General features: G+C 53.7%; 4 protein-coding genes across 4 annotated transcripts; 1 reads left to right on the top strand and 3 right to left on the bottom strand.

The window, feature by feature from the left end:
• Positions 1-1,261: 1,261 nt before the first annotated feature.
• ISF_07804 (Nitrogen regulatory protein areA) lies at positions 1,262-4,105 on the bottom strand (the record flags this gene model as incomplete). Its single annotated transcript, XM_018851407.1, has 3 exons — positions 1,262-3,121; positions 3,213-3,570; positions 3,687-4,105. The coding sequence occupies 3 exons, from the start codon at positions 4,103-4,105 to the stop codon at positions 1,262-1,264; spliced, it is 2,637 nt and encodes an 878-aa protein (XP_018701423.1).
• Positions 4,106-8,715: 4,610 nt separating this feature from the next.
• ISF_07803 (WW domain binding protein 11) lies at positions 8,716-9,583 on the top strand (the record flags this gene model as incomplete). Its single annotated transcript, XM_018851406.1, has 2 exons — positions 8,716-8,788; positions 8,850-9,583. The coding sequence occupies 2 exons, from the start codon at positions 8,716-8,718 to the stop codon at positions 9,581-9,583; spliced, it is 807 nt and encodes a 268-aa protein (XP_018701422.1).
• Positions 9,584-10,430: 847 nt separating this feature from the next.
• Positions 10,431-11,916, bottom strand: ISF_07802 (Major facilitator superfamily domain, general substrate transporter; the record flags this gene model as incomplete). Its single annotated transcript, XM_018851405.1, has 2 exons — positions 10,431-11,341; positions 11,406-11,916. The coding sequence occupies 2 exons, from the start codon at positions 11,914-11,916 to the stop codon at positions 10,431-10,433; spliced, it is 1,422 nt and encodes a 473-aa protein (XP_018701421.1).
• A 1,394-nt stretch (positions 11,917-13,310) lies between these two features.
• Positions 13,311-13,727, bottom strand: ISF_07801 (hypothetical protein; the record flags this gene model as incomplete). Its single annotated transcript, XM_018851404.1, has 1 exon — positions 13,311-13,727. The coding sequence occupies one exon, from the start codon at positions 13,725-13,727 to the stop codon at positions 13,311-13,313; it is 417 nt and encodes a 138-aa protein (XP_018701420.1).
• Positions 13,728-15,755: the final 2,028 nt, after the last annotated feature.

The raw sequence follows: 15,755 nt of genomic DNA, 5'->3' as shown, positions 1-15,755 counted from the left end.
GGGTAGGCCGGCCCTGCCATGCCATCGTTCCTCGCCATTGCAATGTCTTGGTTTCTCTTTTCTCTTTCCTTGCCCTATTTTTATTAGAATATTTTAGTCTCATTTCATTGCGCTTCTTCTTCTTTTGTTTTTTTCTTGCACGGTTTTTCTTTTGCTGCTATAGTGTTTTCTTGCTCTTTCTTTGTGGAAAGCGGCGGCTCGGAGAGGCGTGGGATGGGATGGGATACTCAGTCAGGGTTGGTCGGTCAGGCATTTTTTGTTGTGCTTTTTCTTGTTCTTAGTTGCTTTGGTAAGGGTGGCATAGAGTTGGGGCAAAATCAACAATATGGATATGTGAACAGGGATTAAATGATCCGCATGGTGTTTTATCATAAAAGACTTTGTTAATATGAACAACGTTTCATCACGATGAGCTGGTTTCCACTGCTGTTTGTGTAGTTCATGGGTCACGCCATAATTAATAGAGTATGTAAAAACAAGTCGAAATTTCACTATATCAACTCCCTATAGCTCGGTTTATCGTACTTTGCACCGCCTTTCCAGGTTTCAACAGCCAAGTACACGCCAAGATCCCATCAGGACGCCAAATAACAAGAAATTGAAAAGGCCAAATAAAGAGACCGAGTGCTTTCCCGAATCCAAGACCAGCTGACAAACCGCCCAACCTCCTGCCCGAAGCCAGCGCCCCTTCCGCCATGCCGCTGTAAAAAGATATACCCATCCAACCGCCATACGTAAAAAGAAAAGAAAACAAAGCTACGACGGCGTCAAAATAAAATTCGTCCCGCGCACTGCTACTCATCCAAAACGCACAAAGGCAGAAAAAAGCCCCAAGTTCCGGTCCCATGTCTATTTGCAAGGTATCATCAAACAAAAAAAAAGCCTCAACGCATAAAAAGAAACTAATCCTGCAGATCCCAAAAGCGAACATTGACACAAAAAGAAAAAGCGCCAGTGAAGTATAAACCATCGCCTCGCCTTGGAGCTCGTCCATCCATCCATCATATTACATCGTCGTTTCGTGATTACGGTGAACGGGTGAATCGGAGAGAAGAAGAAAAATTATAATGGCGGGCGTGCCGGCGCCTTGTCGAAGAAGCAGTCGTCGTCGATCGTATATAGGTAGCGATTGAGAATTACAGTTTCAAAAAGATGAAATGAAAATCCCAAAACTCCAGTCGTTATGCAAAGGAAAAAAAAGAAGTGCTCGCCGTAATATCGTGTAGGCGCCGATCAGGTGCAAAAAGGTAAAACGAAGAAATTACAGACTCATCGTGAGCCATTCCCATTCCTGTGGGCCGACAGCGTTGCCGTTGGGGCTCATGCCGGCATTGGGCGGGTGGCCGATGGGACCCGGGGCCGCCATCAGGGGACGCTGCGACATGCCGTAGCCTGCGGACATCATGGTGGACGATATGGATGGCATGCTGGGTGTCGTGCCGAGAGACCTAGCGCCGTCATTGGGGCCCGGGAAACCGCTGTCAATATCCATGGCTGTGGAGGTGCCTTCACTCTTGCTGTGTCTGCGTTGTCGTTTCGAAGAGGCATTAGCAGAAGGCCGAGCCAGGGGCATGGCCGAGGCTGATGCGCCTGGGCCAGGCGATGACTTGGGGGGAGCGGCAGCAATAGGCACTACACCTTTGCCACCGGCTGCCTGTGCTCCAAATTGGCTGCTACTGGCGGACGCGGGGCTCTCCTCCTTGTGGCTTGTGCCAGGGCGCTGAGTAGATGGGTTTGTGGGTGTCTGCTGTCCAGACTGCGCCGAGTTGGCAATGGAAAGAGATGAGTTTTTGCGCGAGGCGGCAGCAGAGCTTGCACCCTTCTTACCCCGCCCGCCGCCACTGGTACCGGAGCCACGGTTACGCTTCTTGATAACGTCCGTCTTTAGACTCAGAGGTCGTACGACGCCGTGGAGCTTCAGAAACAGACCGCAAGCATTACACAGTGGTTGGCCTTCGGGATTTCGTCGCCAGAGCGGGGTCGTTTGCGTGAAACAGTTGGTGCAGGTCGTGGGGTTGCCGCCTTCGGTATGGTTGCCAGCCGCGGCCTGCAAGTTCGATGTCGAGCCGGGCTTTGACAACGGTGGAGAGGAGGGCCGGCTGGGGGCCACTGAGGAGAAGCCGGACATGTTACCAGCGACTTCGCCATGTGGTGAGGTGGGCAATGACTGCGCGATCTGTTCGAACCCGTTATGCTTGGACGCCATGTGAGACGGCGTTGAAGCGGTTCGCGGCAGCTTCGGCTGTCGAGGGCCGGATGATTTGAACGACTGCGATCTTCCCAAGCCGCTAGCCCCGTCTTCGTTATTGGACTCGACGTAGTCGGTGGTTGTGCCGCCAATAACGACTTGCTTACGCGGCGGCCCGCCTGGATACCGTGCCGAGTGCGTGCTGAACTGGCCAGGCAGTGAAGCGTCCCATCCCAAGGAGTTTACTTCATCAACCGCGGCGGTGAAATCGCCCTGCATGTTATTCATGCCATTGCTTCCATCATCCTCGTCTGAATCACCACCAAAAGAGAACAGTCCATCTTGGTTCATGGGAATGGTGGGCGACACAAGTCCACCATCAGGGTGCATAGCTTGAGAGTGGTCCATCTGATTGAAGGACTGTCCCTGAGCCATGGAGCCGTACATGGGGTTGCCGTTGGGGTCGTTGTACATAAATTGATGGTTCATGTTCTGCTGCTGGAAGCCCTGGCCGTGCTGACGGGCATCTTGTGGACTAAAGGCAAAGTTGTCCTTGTCGCCCATGCCATGCGGGGTCGATACAGCAGAGGGGTAGCCGGAGGCTGGTGGCGAGTAAAAGTCGGTGGTGTTGAGCGAGGATGGCGCCATGGAGTTATTAAAGGAGGAGAGAGGACCATTAGAGACCATGGGTGACGTGGAGGGAGAAAAGCCAAAGTTCTGCTGAAATTGCGAGTTGTTCATCATGTTGTCGTTGGGCATGAAGTCGAGGCCAAACTGGTCGATGGGAAGCTGCTGAGGCATGTTCATCTGAGCGTGGCCGTCGAGGGAATAGCCGTGGATGTCTCCATCGTTGTCGAATTCACGACCAGCAGCGCCATTCGGCGCACCGACAGCATTGATGTGGGGAGAAAAGTTGGCAGGGCGTTTTCTCGTCTGGAGCAAGCAGGTTAGCGGCGCAGGGTTAAAAGGCGCGCAGATGCACAACAATGCCTCGCAGCGCGGGCAACCAAGGGTAGCGACATACCTGGCGGTCATCTATACTAGTCTTGCGAACGTGGCGCTGGACGTAGTTGAACTCGTTGCGGTCGCGATGCTGGAGGTGAGGCGCATCGGGGACAGATTGTGGAACAAAAGCGCTACCGAGGCCTTCGCTTCTCGGCTGCTGGTGGATGGGAATACCCGAGGGCTGGGCGGGGGGTGGGTTTGCAGGTATCTGAGGGGAAGCAAAGGCACCAGGAGAGCTGGTTTGCTCTGGAAAGATGAACTCGTCAATGTTCATCTGATCCGGGTTTTGGGCAGTGGCGGTAGAGTTGGCCTGAGAGGATTTGCGAAGTTGAGCAATTCCACTAGGGCCGGACTGGGCACCTGGGCGGGAGATGCTGCTGGAAGAATAAAACCCATCAGTATATGGAGAGCATGATAAATATTGAGAGATGACAATGTAGAAGAGCATGCCAAAGGCAAGAGGTAGCGACGGCGGGCAGGCGGTGCGACTCACTTTTCTCGACTGCGCTGCTCTTGCTGCTTTTTGCGCATGCTAAGAGCCATCATGCGCCAGGTGAGGTTCTCCATGCGCTGCTGGTTGGGAAGATTCTGCTTAGTCTTGGTGAAGAACTTCCAGACCTGGGCGGCGAGGGGATCGTCGGACTGCATCTGGTCGAGGTTGGCGGCTCCAGGGCCGTCGGCGTCGCGTAGGGTGGGAAAGAGCGCATCGCCGAGAAGATGGTCGTGCTTGGCAAAGGACCTCTCGAGGTCGAGGGCGCGGGAGGACTGGGAGGCGGTACTAGGGGAGTTGGCGACGCCGAGGCCGGGGTGCGGGCTGGAGCCGGTCGAGAGGTCGTCGGTCGCGACCTGCTGGTGGTGGTTGTCGGGTCTTCGCGGAAAGCGGTAGTCGTGTTCTGTGGTGGTGGGATGCATCCCGGGCGACGGGCGGGCTCTGACAGGGTGCGAGAGCGATGCGTGCGGAGAGGGACAGTCGAATTGAAGATATTCAGCGACGGCGAAAGGGACGCGGCCGGTAAGGATAAGGGCGATACGGGGGGTGGGAAGGACAACGGAAAGGATGGTCGGGAAGAGAGAGGAAAAAGAAGAGGTGGTGGCGGGCGAGCGAGCGAAATTGAGGCGGAGAAGGCGAACGAGTTGAGCGGGCGGGAGAGCGACTCAGAGAGAGTCAGAGGGCGGCCGGGGGAGTTTGGTGGTGGTTTCGGCGGTGTTTGTACCCTCTGTACCTCGTCCTTGCTGCCTGCAGGTGCAGTGTCCGGATTTAGCGGGCGTAGCGCTGTTTTTTGGAGAGCACTGAAGAGTCGCTACAGTGGTTGGGGGCCGGTGGTCGTTCTGAGCAACGATGTACGGTGCTTTCGCTGGTGGGGTGCTCTGCTCAAGAGTACTTCAGGTCCGTCCACTGCTGAAGCGAGAGGCCGTCCGATCGGAGGGTTTCGTTTGCTTGAATGTGCGTCAGAGACCAGATTACCTATAGACTCATGTTGGATGATCTTCTTACAAGGAAGAGTAAAAACCCCGAATCTACCTGGTGACAATCGCGCGCCGTCGAGTTGATTTTCCTTTTGAAAGGGGTCGTTGCCGATTGAGTCTCAGGTGGATCAACAGCCTGCGGCCGAAAAAAGGTGGTGGGAGGGAGATGAAGCCAAAGGTGCCAAATCGAGGCCGCAAGAGACTCGAACGATGTAGCAAGTAGGTTTCCACCTCCACCTACCAGTAGTTAGTTATTAGCTGCAACTGGACAAGCCACCGTAAAGCCAGGATGGTGATGATGCGGCGATGGTGTGGCGCGCGGCACGTTCGTGTTGGTGGTTATGGTGGTATTCGTCAATGGTGTCGATAGTTCGGTTGGAACTGGGTGCTGTGGGCCTTGGGTATCGGACCAAACACCACATAAGAGAACGCATGAGCTGTTAGAATGTTTATTGCAATACTTGCAGACATTTTACATATCTGCAGTGGTCCTCATGATTTACAATAATCGCTATGTAATTCTCAATTACTCGTGAGCTATAACCGGCCAACGCTGCTGGTCCTTGCCTGGAAGCGGGGGACGGTCCGGACGAGGCTGCATTTGGCTCCGCTTAGCAGGGGATTTCAGCAGGCCGTCCCCTGTAAAGCACTCCAAGCCCCTGCAAGTCCCTGGAATAAATTGTCATCCGCCGGCAGGTTTCCGTGGGACAAAGTCGCCAGATTAGTTTATGAGCGCATGGATGTGTTCGGATGTGACGTCTGGTTTCTTTTTTGACATTCTCCTGTTTTTAGCTTCCTTTCAGCAACGTATAAGCAAACTATCCAAGCAAGCCAAGTTAGAGCACTGCTATCCTTGAACCTGTCGACTGTTATCGATGTGAACATTTACATCGGCGGCAAAAAGTTGACTCCTCACAACGGCTTCAATGCTACTTTCCCACCTCTTCCAACGTCATCTCGTCTTTTTCTTGCCTAGTCCCATCTGCAGTCCCCTGCTCCGTCTCCCTCCCCAACAGCAGCAGCGCCCAAACGTTAAGGTTACCACCTGCGACCACGGATCTGCGCGTACCCTCACCTGGTTCTAACTCGTCCCGGCCGGTCCTCCTCATCTGCCAAGAAGCGACAAAGTTTCTCATGAATCCCCAATGTGGGGGAACGTCGGTCTTTTGCCTCTTTGCGATTCAGCTTCGTCGCAGGCTGCACTTCTTGTACAGGCAGCTGGTTCACTGGCCTACACTGCTTTCTCGTCTACCACTAATGCTGTGCACGACTGTATACATTGCCAAGTTAGTATTTGTCGCAGATGATCTTATTCATTTATTTCTCCCGCTTCACACAGCATCCTGAGCATCATCGTCGTCATCGCACTACCGAGCGTCGAGAAAAGCATGTGCAAGTCGAAATCGAAGCCTAGCCAGCCAAGGTAAGTGGGCGGCTTTTTTTGGTGAGACAGGTGGGGAAGATCCATGGCAGTAGGCATCCTGCAAGCCCGCACAAGGAGCCAAGCAGCGCCATCATCTACTTGCAGCTGGACCTCCGGGAAGGATGGAGGAGGTATAAGGATGGATATTTTGTCATCCAGCAGATTGGCAGAGAACGCTAGCCCGCCGCTGTAAGCTTCGTGGCGGCGGGCCTTCTTCCTGGAAATCTCAAAACCCCTCCAACTTGCATCTCGCTGTAGCCCCAAGCCTCGCGCCTCAAGCCCGCCATAGCTTTTTAACTCCCGCCATCCCTTGCCGTCGCCTGCTCTCATTAGCCGGCGGTCGTCCGACGCCGGCAACGGAGCCTTGACTCCAAATTCTCCCGACACTCTCCGCTCTGGTTTCTTCAGCACTTGTGTACTCAGGAGTTAACAGGCGTTCAATCATCTGTCTACCACGTCGCCCGCCTAGCCCCCCAGTAATAAACCATATTTGTAGTCAGATTTCTACGACATCTACAGGTACGCATTACCTGCCAGCCGCCACGACCGAGGTAGCCCAAACTTTACTTCGGTACTAAAATGCCTGCCAGCTGCCAGTGTTGCCAGCTGCCGTCTCCGTTTGCTCTTGCAAACACCGACAAAACAGCTCAAATCACCACCTCATTGAATCTTCATCTTCCACTTCCTCATCTTCCCGATACGTCTTTCTCCCTTTCGACCTTTCCGCTCGTGTCATGTCCTCATCAGCCTCATTCTTGTTTCCCACCATTCCACCGACACCATCCCGAAGGACCCACTCTCGTTATCGCAACCAACCTGGAGCCACCAGTTCCATGCCGGCTACCCAATCACATGTATCTCTTCCGATGCTTATCGATATCCCCTGCTCGTCCAATTCACCATCGCCCCAGTCGACCGTTCTTGATGGACCCTTTGGCGAAGTTACGAAGCCATCGCTTTTGTGGTTGCGCATTCGCAGGTCCACATGGCCGTATGCTGCCCTGCCGTGTGGCTTGTTCATCAATAACTCCGGACAAGTCTAATAACATTGGCCCTGCCTGCCAACTGCAGGCTGAGAAACAGGACCGGCGACGGAATGCTGCACCTCGATGCATCCTTCTGCGCCTCCACGCATCCTTTCTGTACCTCTCAGCCCTCAGCTCGCCTCGCGTACCGCCATCCACCTCCTTCATTGAGATGGCTGGCCAAGAGATGCAGATACCCAGCCATTATCCTACCCGTCTTGCCTTGACCGACCATCCGCCACCTGCACCACGATAGCCACAGTGCGACGCTCCCTACTCTGTACAGCACATGCCGTCTGATCGCCCACACACCTGTGCCGTGTTTTACATGCTTTTCAGCACCTTTAGCAGCATGTACAACCGACAAGCTGTGCGGCCATCTGTCCGCGCGATGCGCCGCCAACATACAGGACGGCGTCGTGTCTCACTGCATTATCGCGTCGTCATTTACTAACGCCGCTTTATACGAAGTATTAAACCAGTAGCCACCGCGCATTAAATCGTCTTCTTCTGCGGCAACCCCAAGGAGCCCCCACGGATTTCTAGCTCGCCCGCCACCAGTGTGTCTCTGTAAGCAGCCTCGTGGCATCGCCACCAAATCAGGTATCCCGCGGCGTGACAACGGCAAGCCGCTCTCTCGGCCCGACGAGCCACACTTCTCCCACCCCTACCTGTGGTGTCTCTGGCTAGCCAAGTTATCAACTGATAACGTCCATCCCGCCTCGCACTTTGTCCTTATCAGCGCGCCGTCGATTTCGTGGGTTGCGCGAGCTTGTCGTGCCAATATAACTTTTTGTCCCGCTTGCTGTGTGCCGAACTGCAGATGCCGGTCGAAGTGAGTTCCTGCAAAGAATACTACCACGTGCTTTGCAGGGGGCGGAACCGAAAATCGCACACGCCCTGAAATCTGAGAGCAGATGATTGGCTACCAGACTGTATAAACCATCAGGTGTCCCAGTCTCCCAGATTTGCATCTCGATTCTGGATATTTCCATGAGTGGTATATGCGTCGCATATTCTGCAGAATATCATCACTTTCCCTGTAAAAGCGTCTGGGACCGCATCACCAAGATTTATCAATAAGGCAGCGTTATCTTCCCCTTCACCCTTATTACAACAAGCAATGGTATAATATATAATAAAATCCTTATTTACAGTTCTCATGTCATCAAATACATGTGCTACTAGGATAAACAAAATATCGTCATCTCACCCATGGAGGCCAATACTCGCAATCGTGGGGGAAACGCAACTTACATGCATTGACACTCTCGTCAAACTTTCGCCATTCTACTATTCTTTTCAGTCTTCCTCACATAGCTGGTACTTACAACAAATAGGTAAATTAAACTTGAACTTGAGAGAATTAAAGCCGAAGCTTACGGAGTCATTACATATACAGAATAAAAAAGTCGTTGATATGCGATACCCTATATTTAAAGCTTGTGCAGGGTAACAAAGTGCTTAGTAATCTTTGCAACTGAGCTTCTGCGGCCAACCAAACCTTGCGTTTGTATTTCGTTTTCGCCGTGCAATTCTTTTCACGAGGCTCTCTACTTTTCGTCAAAGCACATTGGTCGTCATTTCACACACACGCACAATCCACTATGCCCAAGGAAAAGAACTACAACCCCGTGGCCGCCCAGCGCAAAGCTGACAAGGCCAAGGCGATCAAAAAAGGTAGTTACCAGCAAACTTGAGTTGAACAAAATTTGCGAACCGCACCTTCGTTTGCTAACAGCCGTTTTCTTGGCAGGAAAATCCGAAGCCCAAGAGCGACGAAACGAGCGACTCGCGCGCAAGAACCCGGACCAGGTGCAGCGACAGATCGACGACCTCAAGAAGATCACGGACGGCGGCGGCAAGCTCAGCCGGCACGAGGAGCAGGTGCTGGAGGGGCTGGAGAAGGAGCTGAAGGCGGTGCGCAAGGCCCGCGAAGCGCTGGGAGACAAGGCGCCGACGTTTGGCCGGGGACGGTCCGGCGGCGGCGGCAGCGACGGCGTGCTGGGGAAGCGGCGGCGCGGTTCCCCCGGCGGCGGCGGCGGCGACGGCGCGAGCAGCGACGAGGAGGACGTGCCGGAGGAGGTGCGCCGCATACCGATGCCGAGGGACACGCCCCCGCCGATACCGAAGGAGGTGCTGGACGCGTGGTACGCGAAGCGACGCGCGCAGCGGGCGGCGGCGCGACCAGGAGCGGATGCGGACAAGGCGGCGGCCGAGAAGGTGGAGGAGAAGCAGCCCGCACCTACGGTGTACTCGGCGGCGCCGGTGACGCGCGACCTGCAGAAGGAGGCGGTGGCGTTCGTGCCGTCGGCGGTGCGGTCGAAGCTGGCGAAAGGCGGCGGGGGGCATGGAGGCGGCTTGCTGGAGCCGGAGGAGGCGGACGCGCTGGAGAAGCAGGGCTACATGGCGACGGGAGCGTCATCATCGCGGAAGGCTACTGTGGAAGATGCGGAAGAGGAAGAGGAGGAATGATGCCAGTCGATGATGGGGCGGAGGCATGGGTGAATATGCATGTATAGTATTATGATACCACGACCATAAAAACAGGGTAAAGGCGTTTCAGATGGAATTTTTCAATACAGAACAAGAAGAGGCGCCTCCCAAGCCTCTCATGAAAATCGAGTTCAACTACACACAACATTGTGATCTGTGTCTCTTGGTACTCGCCTCCCGTCAGAACTCGGGATGGGATCACGCGAAGCAACCAGCCGAACGCGTGTGAAGAGTCGAGTTGTCGCATTCCGCACATTGCGCGGTCGGAAACTGGGAATCAGCGACGTCTGCACTGTCCTGACTCTTTGGTGGAATCATTGAATGTCCACGGTGCACATCCGCAGGTAAGTGAACCCATCGTCCTTGGTTGACCCAGTTTCGCATTTTAATTTTCTGACTCAAGCGAAGTAGAATGCCAACGTAGTGAAACGTGAATGTCAAAAACTTTTATTCTCAACTATGGAGAGTGCTCATTTATCTAGACTGTCCAGGTTGGGAGGCCGGGCTGGAAGTAAGTGGCTACATCGACGACGCTGCACACAAGTACGGTTTGATGGAGTAGAAACGAAGAAACGAGATACAAAACTCTGGAGACAAAGGGCTTGTAAATGCAGGAATGGTTAGTTCTGTGTGTGTGTGTGCGTGTGTGTAAGTAATGATGCTGTTTTTGGTATAGTAGAGGCCGTTAGATATCATGAAAGCGTGGGTATTGGGGGAAAATGGATGGAGTTTACGATCCATGGAGAGAGAGGTCGCCAGGCAAGGGAGGGATCAGTGCCGTATAGTACTCTGTTCAATCGTCCAGTACTGCCGGTTCAACTGCCGTCTAGTACGCGGCCAGCCAGTTCTTCCAGCCGAGCTTGGCTGCCTTGGCCCAGATCAGGAAGCCGGCGGAACCGACGTACATGCATCCGGTGCAGATGATGAGCTGGCCGTACTCGCCGCCGTTGGCCTGGACGATGCTGCCCGCGATGGGGATGCCGATGAGGCACGCGAAAGAGACGACCGTGTACGTGGTCGCGTAGTACCTCCCGTACTCCTGCGTCTTGCACATGCGTCCGATACACACCGGCGCGATCGCGATGCCCGTGCCGCTCGCGAACCCAAACAGCACCGAGAACACCACGATGCCCCCCGTCGTGTGCCCCAGCGGCAGCCACACGCACCAGCACGCGACCAGCGACAGCACCACGCTCAGCAGGCACGTGTTGAGCGCGCCGATGACGTCCGAATAGTACCCCGGCAAGCTCCTCCCCACCACCGACCCGGCATTCATCACCGGGATAAGGTGGAACGCGAACGCCTGGCCGAAGCCGCGGTGCACCGCGTAGGTGGACACGTAGGCGAGCGGGATGAAGAGCGCAAACTCGAGGAGGAAGATGCCCGCGGTGGCGAGGGCAAAAGGGAGTTGGCGGAAGATGCGCGGGTCCGGGCGGGCGGTGGCGTCGGGGGCGGGCGGGAGGCGGGCACGGACGAGGAGCACGCCGAGGAAGCTGCAGACGAGGCAGACGAGGGCGAGGGCGCGGGTGGCCCAGGCGTAGCCGATGCGGGGGAAGAGGTCGGAGAGCATGAGCGGGAAGATGATGCCGCCGAGGCCGCCGGCGCAGGTGGCGAGGCCGGTGGCGAAGCCCCGCCGGCGCTTGAACCAGTGCCCGACGGCGGCGATGCAGGGCGTGAAGACGAGGGAGGTGCCGAGGCCGCCGAGGACGCCGAACGCGAGGATAAAGTGCCAGAGGTCTTTTCCCCATCCATCCGTTAACAGTCCGCTACATGTAGGCAAAAGGGAAAGGAAGAGACTCACCGGTGCAGAAGCTCATGGCCACCATGGAAGAGGTGACGCACGCGCCGCCGGCAATGGTCAGCCACCGCGGGCCGTACTTGTCAAAGACGGGGCCGAAGTACACGCCGCCGAAGAAGGCGAGGAAGGTGTAGATGGAGAAGATCCAGCCGACGGTGCCCTCGCTGCGGCCGCGCAGCTGGTGCTCGAGCACGTAGGCCTGGAAGAGGGCGATGCTGTTCATCAGGCCCATGGCGGAGAAGAGCGCGAGGAAGGAGCCGAGGACGACGGACCAGGCAGCCCAGCCGCCCTCGGGGTAGGGCTCCTCGAAGGAGGCCGCGGAGAGGGCGGTGACTTGCCGCTCAACCTGTCCTCCGTCTGCGTCTGGGCTGGCATGGTTGGTGGTGGTGGTTGTGGTGGTGTTGTTGGTACGGTCTGGCTTTTCAGAGGAGGAGGTGTTGAGGTCGGGCTCCAAGCGGTAGACGGTGTCTGGCTCCTCGTGGATGACTCGCGAGTTGACCTGCTGAACGTCCATGGCGGCTGGCTTGAGGAGAGCAGGTTTACTTCAAGCCCGCGTCTCTGATGGTGTAATTGGTTCAAGGTTGTGTATGTATGTGTAAGTGGACGAGGTGGAAAGAACAGAACGATGAAGATTGAATTTCAACCTAAAGGGAAAAAAACAGACACACATCCCGCCTGAAAAAGTGGCCATACACATTCGTGGGTCAACAGCCCTCTGTCTTATTATATAGTAAACTAGTTGGAGTTCGGATGCCGCCGCCGCCCAGAGCCGTTGTCGGGGTGGAGGCGAGGAGGCCAAACTATGTAACTAGTAGAAGGCTCTTTCTTTTCTTGTCCTTTTTTTTTCTTTCTAATTTTTATGAACTAGGCCGAAGCGGCCACTGTCGGCTCCTAGTCCTATTCGCCGACCACAACACGACTCTAAGCCTGGTTCGGGAATAATTCAGGCTCTTTGATTATGGAGATTCCGTGGCGGAAGCGGAACCAGAGACCCCTTGTCTCTCCCCTCTCCGATGGTTGGGCTGCGAGTCTCCTCACCAGCGTACGCTACGTTAGGGAACGAGCAGTGCCTGGCCATCTCTCTGTGAGGTCCTGTCTTGCTTCGCGGTGCTTGCGTTCAAGTATGCCGTATAATTAAATAGGCATGCCGCGACCTGGGACGTCAGCCGGTTCCGGCTCCAGACAGCGAAGCTATGCGCGAAGCGCTCCTCGGCCGACCGCTTAATCGGGACGCGCATGCCACCAAAGCCGGGCATAGCAAGTAGGCGCTTCTTAGAATCCTCAACCTTTTCCGTGTTTTCCTAGCCTTTTTGGGGAACCATCGGCACATATCTTGTTCGACACTGTTAGCATGTGCTTCTCAATCGATGACTTGGCACGCACCAGACTACTGCCACAGGTAAAGACTGCAATTTTATAGTCATTTTTAATAACTGCCCACGTCGCCTGTTGATGCGCTTGTTGGGGTTGGCCGCTCGGACTCGGACTCGACCAACTGGCTGGCCATTCGATGAGAGAATATGATGGCATCACGTCATGGAACATGTTGTTGTTGGGGAAAAAAAAAGAAAATCAGGCAAATGATTTTATTTAAAAGATCTTTAAGAGATAATTTTTATTTAATTAAAAAACATAGGAAAACTATTATTATGTTTTATCCCCATCGCCACTAGTCATCGGCTGCCCATAGTGTAGGGCGCGCAACATGTTCCTCCCCCACCGCCACAACATGGAACCAGTACTCATCAATGTACTTACTCGGTGCCCCTTGTTCGCCTTTTTCCCCTTTCAGTTTAGCAAAGGAGACGGTACGGTGCTACTAGTTATGCGACAGGGCGGGCTCATCCTTGCGTTGACTTCCTGATGGCTCCCTCATGCTGGCCTTTGACGCCAGACATCGCGCATTAGTTAGTGTACGCCGGCGATGGCAGCTGTAAAAAGCGCGAGAGGTGCCATGACCACAGCCATTGCAAGGAACACGCTCCAGAAGGGTCCAAACTCCTTGGCACCACCGTTCTCTGGAAGCCAGTGCCACCAGGAGACTCGGCGTGTGATGAAGTGAAGAAGTGCTTGCGAAAGGAAGCGTCTGGAGAACAGGAAAGCTGCCAAAACAACAACAGCGACGCTGAGATACTCGATCGAAACGCGGGAAACGCGGGCCATCCAGACACTCTCAGGATGACCCTCAAAAATAGCCTCAAAGAGGTCTAGGTAGTCCAAATAAATCCACACAACGATATAGTCCGCTGCGGAAACAAAGTCTTTGGCTTCAGGTGCGCGGCTTGATGGCACGCGTAGTGCCTGAAAGCCGGCGGAGCCATACATGGACACCAGGATGGGGGCCCAAAGGTCTGCTTGCCAGCCGAGCCCAATGAATTTGTTTGCGGTCAGGAAAGCGGCAATCGCCAGGGCATTCCACACAAGAACGACCTCGCAACGGACCCCTGATCGGCCGGCCGAGGGTAGGAAGGGGTAGGCTAGGATGGGTAGTAAGCATATGGCCTCGAATAAGACCCGGCAACTAAGCAACTCATCCATGATTCTATTGTCTTTAGTTGATAATCTTTCGCTTCTTCTTGGCATGCGACGTAACACTTACTCTCCGTGTGTGGTGGGATGTGCGTAGATCGTCGATCAGGTGGTGATTGATGTCTAGTAGTTGGCGGGCAGTGCAGTTGGGTTGGATAGAAGGCGCAGGACTCTTCTGTTTTATACGCCTCTACATCTACAACAGAGATTGTGCGTGCTGTAAATTTCATTTCAATGTAAGCTCTTGACTTTGACACGTTTGCTTTCCACAAGCAACCTCAGCGGCAAGAATTAAAGTGTAATTGCCTAGACAGGAAACTTCAGCCACTACACTATCACACCATACACGAACTCTATCAAAATAGGAAAAATTTGCTAGCCTAAGCGCTAGATTCATTGCGACAGTCATTTATAGATTTTGGTAAAAGAATTTAATCGCCAGCTGTATGACGTCGATGGAAAAGTATTGAAGCCCATAGTGGTACAAGTGTCCAAAAACGTAAAGTCTGGCTACAAAGCAAATTTTATAGAAAGGCAAAATGTTATTGAAGTAGTAGTACCCATTGGGTGTTTGAACGGGATAGCTTCCACTGTACATACTACCGAAAGTTTCATCTTTCTAAAACGTCAAGAACAAACTCTTACAAGCCCAAACTTCATTAAGACATGGAAGGAGTTTATACCTAGACAGTCAGATCTCAATGTCGCCATTGTTTAGGACCATGACACGCCGCAAAAATCTTATATCCCATTGCCAAACTATTGATTGAAGACACTGAAATCGTCGCAAAGGGGGATCGTTTCTTTAGTGAGCTGCTAAACCGAGTTGAGAACACGCACCGCTGCCTGGTGCTGCGGTCGAGGTGCGTCTTGACTATGCAAAAGTGCCAGAAATCTGTGCCTTATCAAATGAAGTAACAGTGCACAGGGCCTTGAGCATGGTGTGATGTAGAAATCTAGGTCGCCATGTACGTCTGAGAGAAGCGTGGACGGAGCGCACGTTGATGCTTTTATCGTAACTGCTAGCTCAATGTATTATTGTTTGATTCTTTTACACGGAGAGCCGTTGAGGTGGTGAATGGGAGAGAAGTGGGAGGGTAAGGGTAGTGATGCGAAACTTACCAAGAAGCACGCGAAGCCAGAGTTTAGCAAGGGCTGGTGTAGGTAAGACCTTTCTTTTCTCCAGAAATGTTTCGTGGTCAATAATTTGACTGCTCTAGCGACATGTATGTAGTTGGATCTTCGTTGATTAGCGATGTGAGCGATGTGAGCGATGTAGTGCGTTTAGATGAGATGAGTATGGTAGGTCGATGTGTTGCAATCCAAGACTTCGCTCGCTGAATGCTGCTATATCCAATTCGATGATGGTCCCCGCTCTATCGAGGTAAATGAAGGGTTATGATACGAATTCAAAATTTGCAGATGCAATATCGAGCTCTGCCTTAGCCGAAGCGCCAACGTGAACATTGTAGGCTCTTCGACGGAAAGGTGCTCAAGGTCGAGGTAGCGCAATGCCTGGCTTGGCGTTCGTAGAAAAAACGACCGGGATGCCTTTTAGCTATCAGTAGCCGTGATGGCAACTGGCCGTAGATATCCAAAAGGTCGAGTAACTGCAGATCATGGATGAGAACCGAGATGCGGCAGAGATAGACAGATTGGGATCAAAATGGTTGGGTCATAGCGCAGCAGAAGAAAGAGCTCGTTTTTGTTTCTATACAATCGTCGTCGCTCAAGAGACCAAGGTGATGATGGGAGGCCTCGAACCGTTGGTGACAACAGGGATGAGGATCGTGCCGATACCTCTTGAAGTAGCTGGGAAGTTGT

Source organism: Cordyceps fumosorosea, assembly GCF_001636725.1.
Source record: "Cordyceps fumosorosea ARSEF 2679 chromosome Unknown scaffold_24, whole genome shotgun sequence".
Classification (NCBI taxonomy): domain Eukaryota; kingdom Fungi; phylum Ascomycota; class Sordariomycetes; order Hypocreales; family Cordycipitaceae; genus Cordyceps; species Cordyceps fumosorosea.
This window is presented reverse-complemented; position numbering and strand designations above follow the sequence as displayed.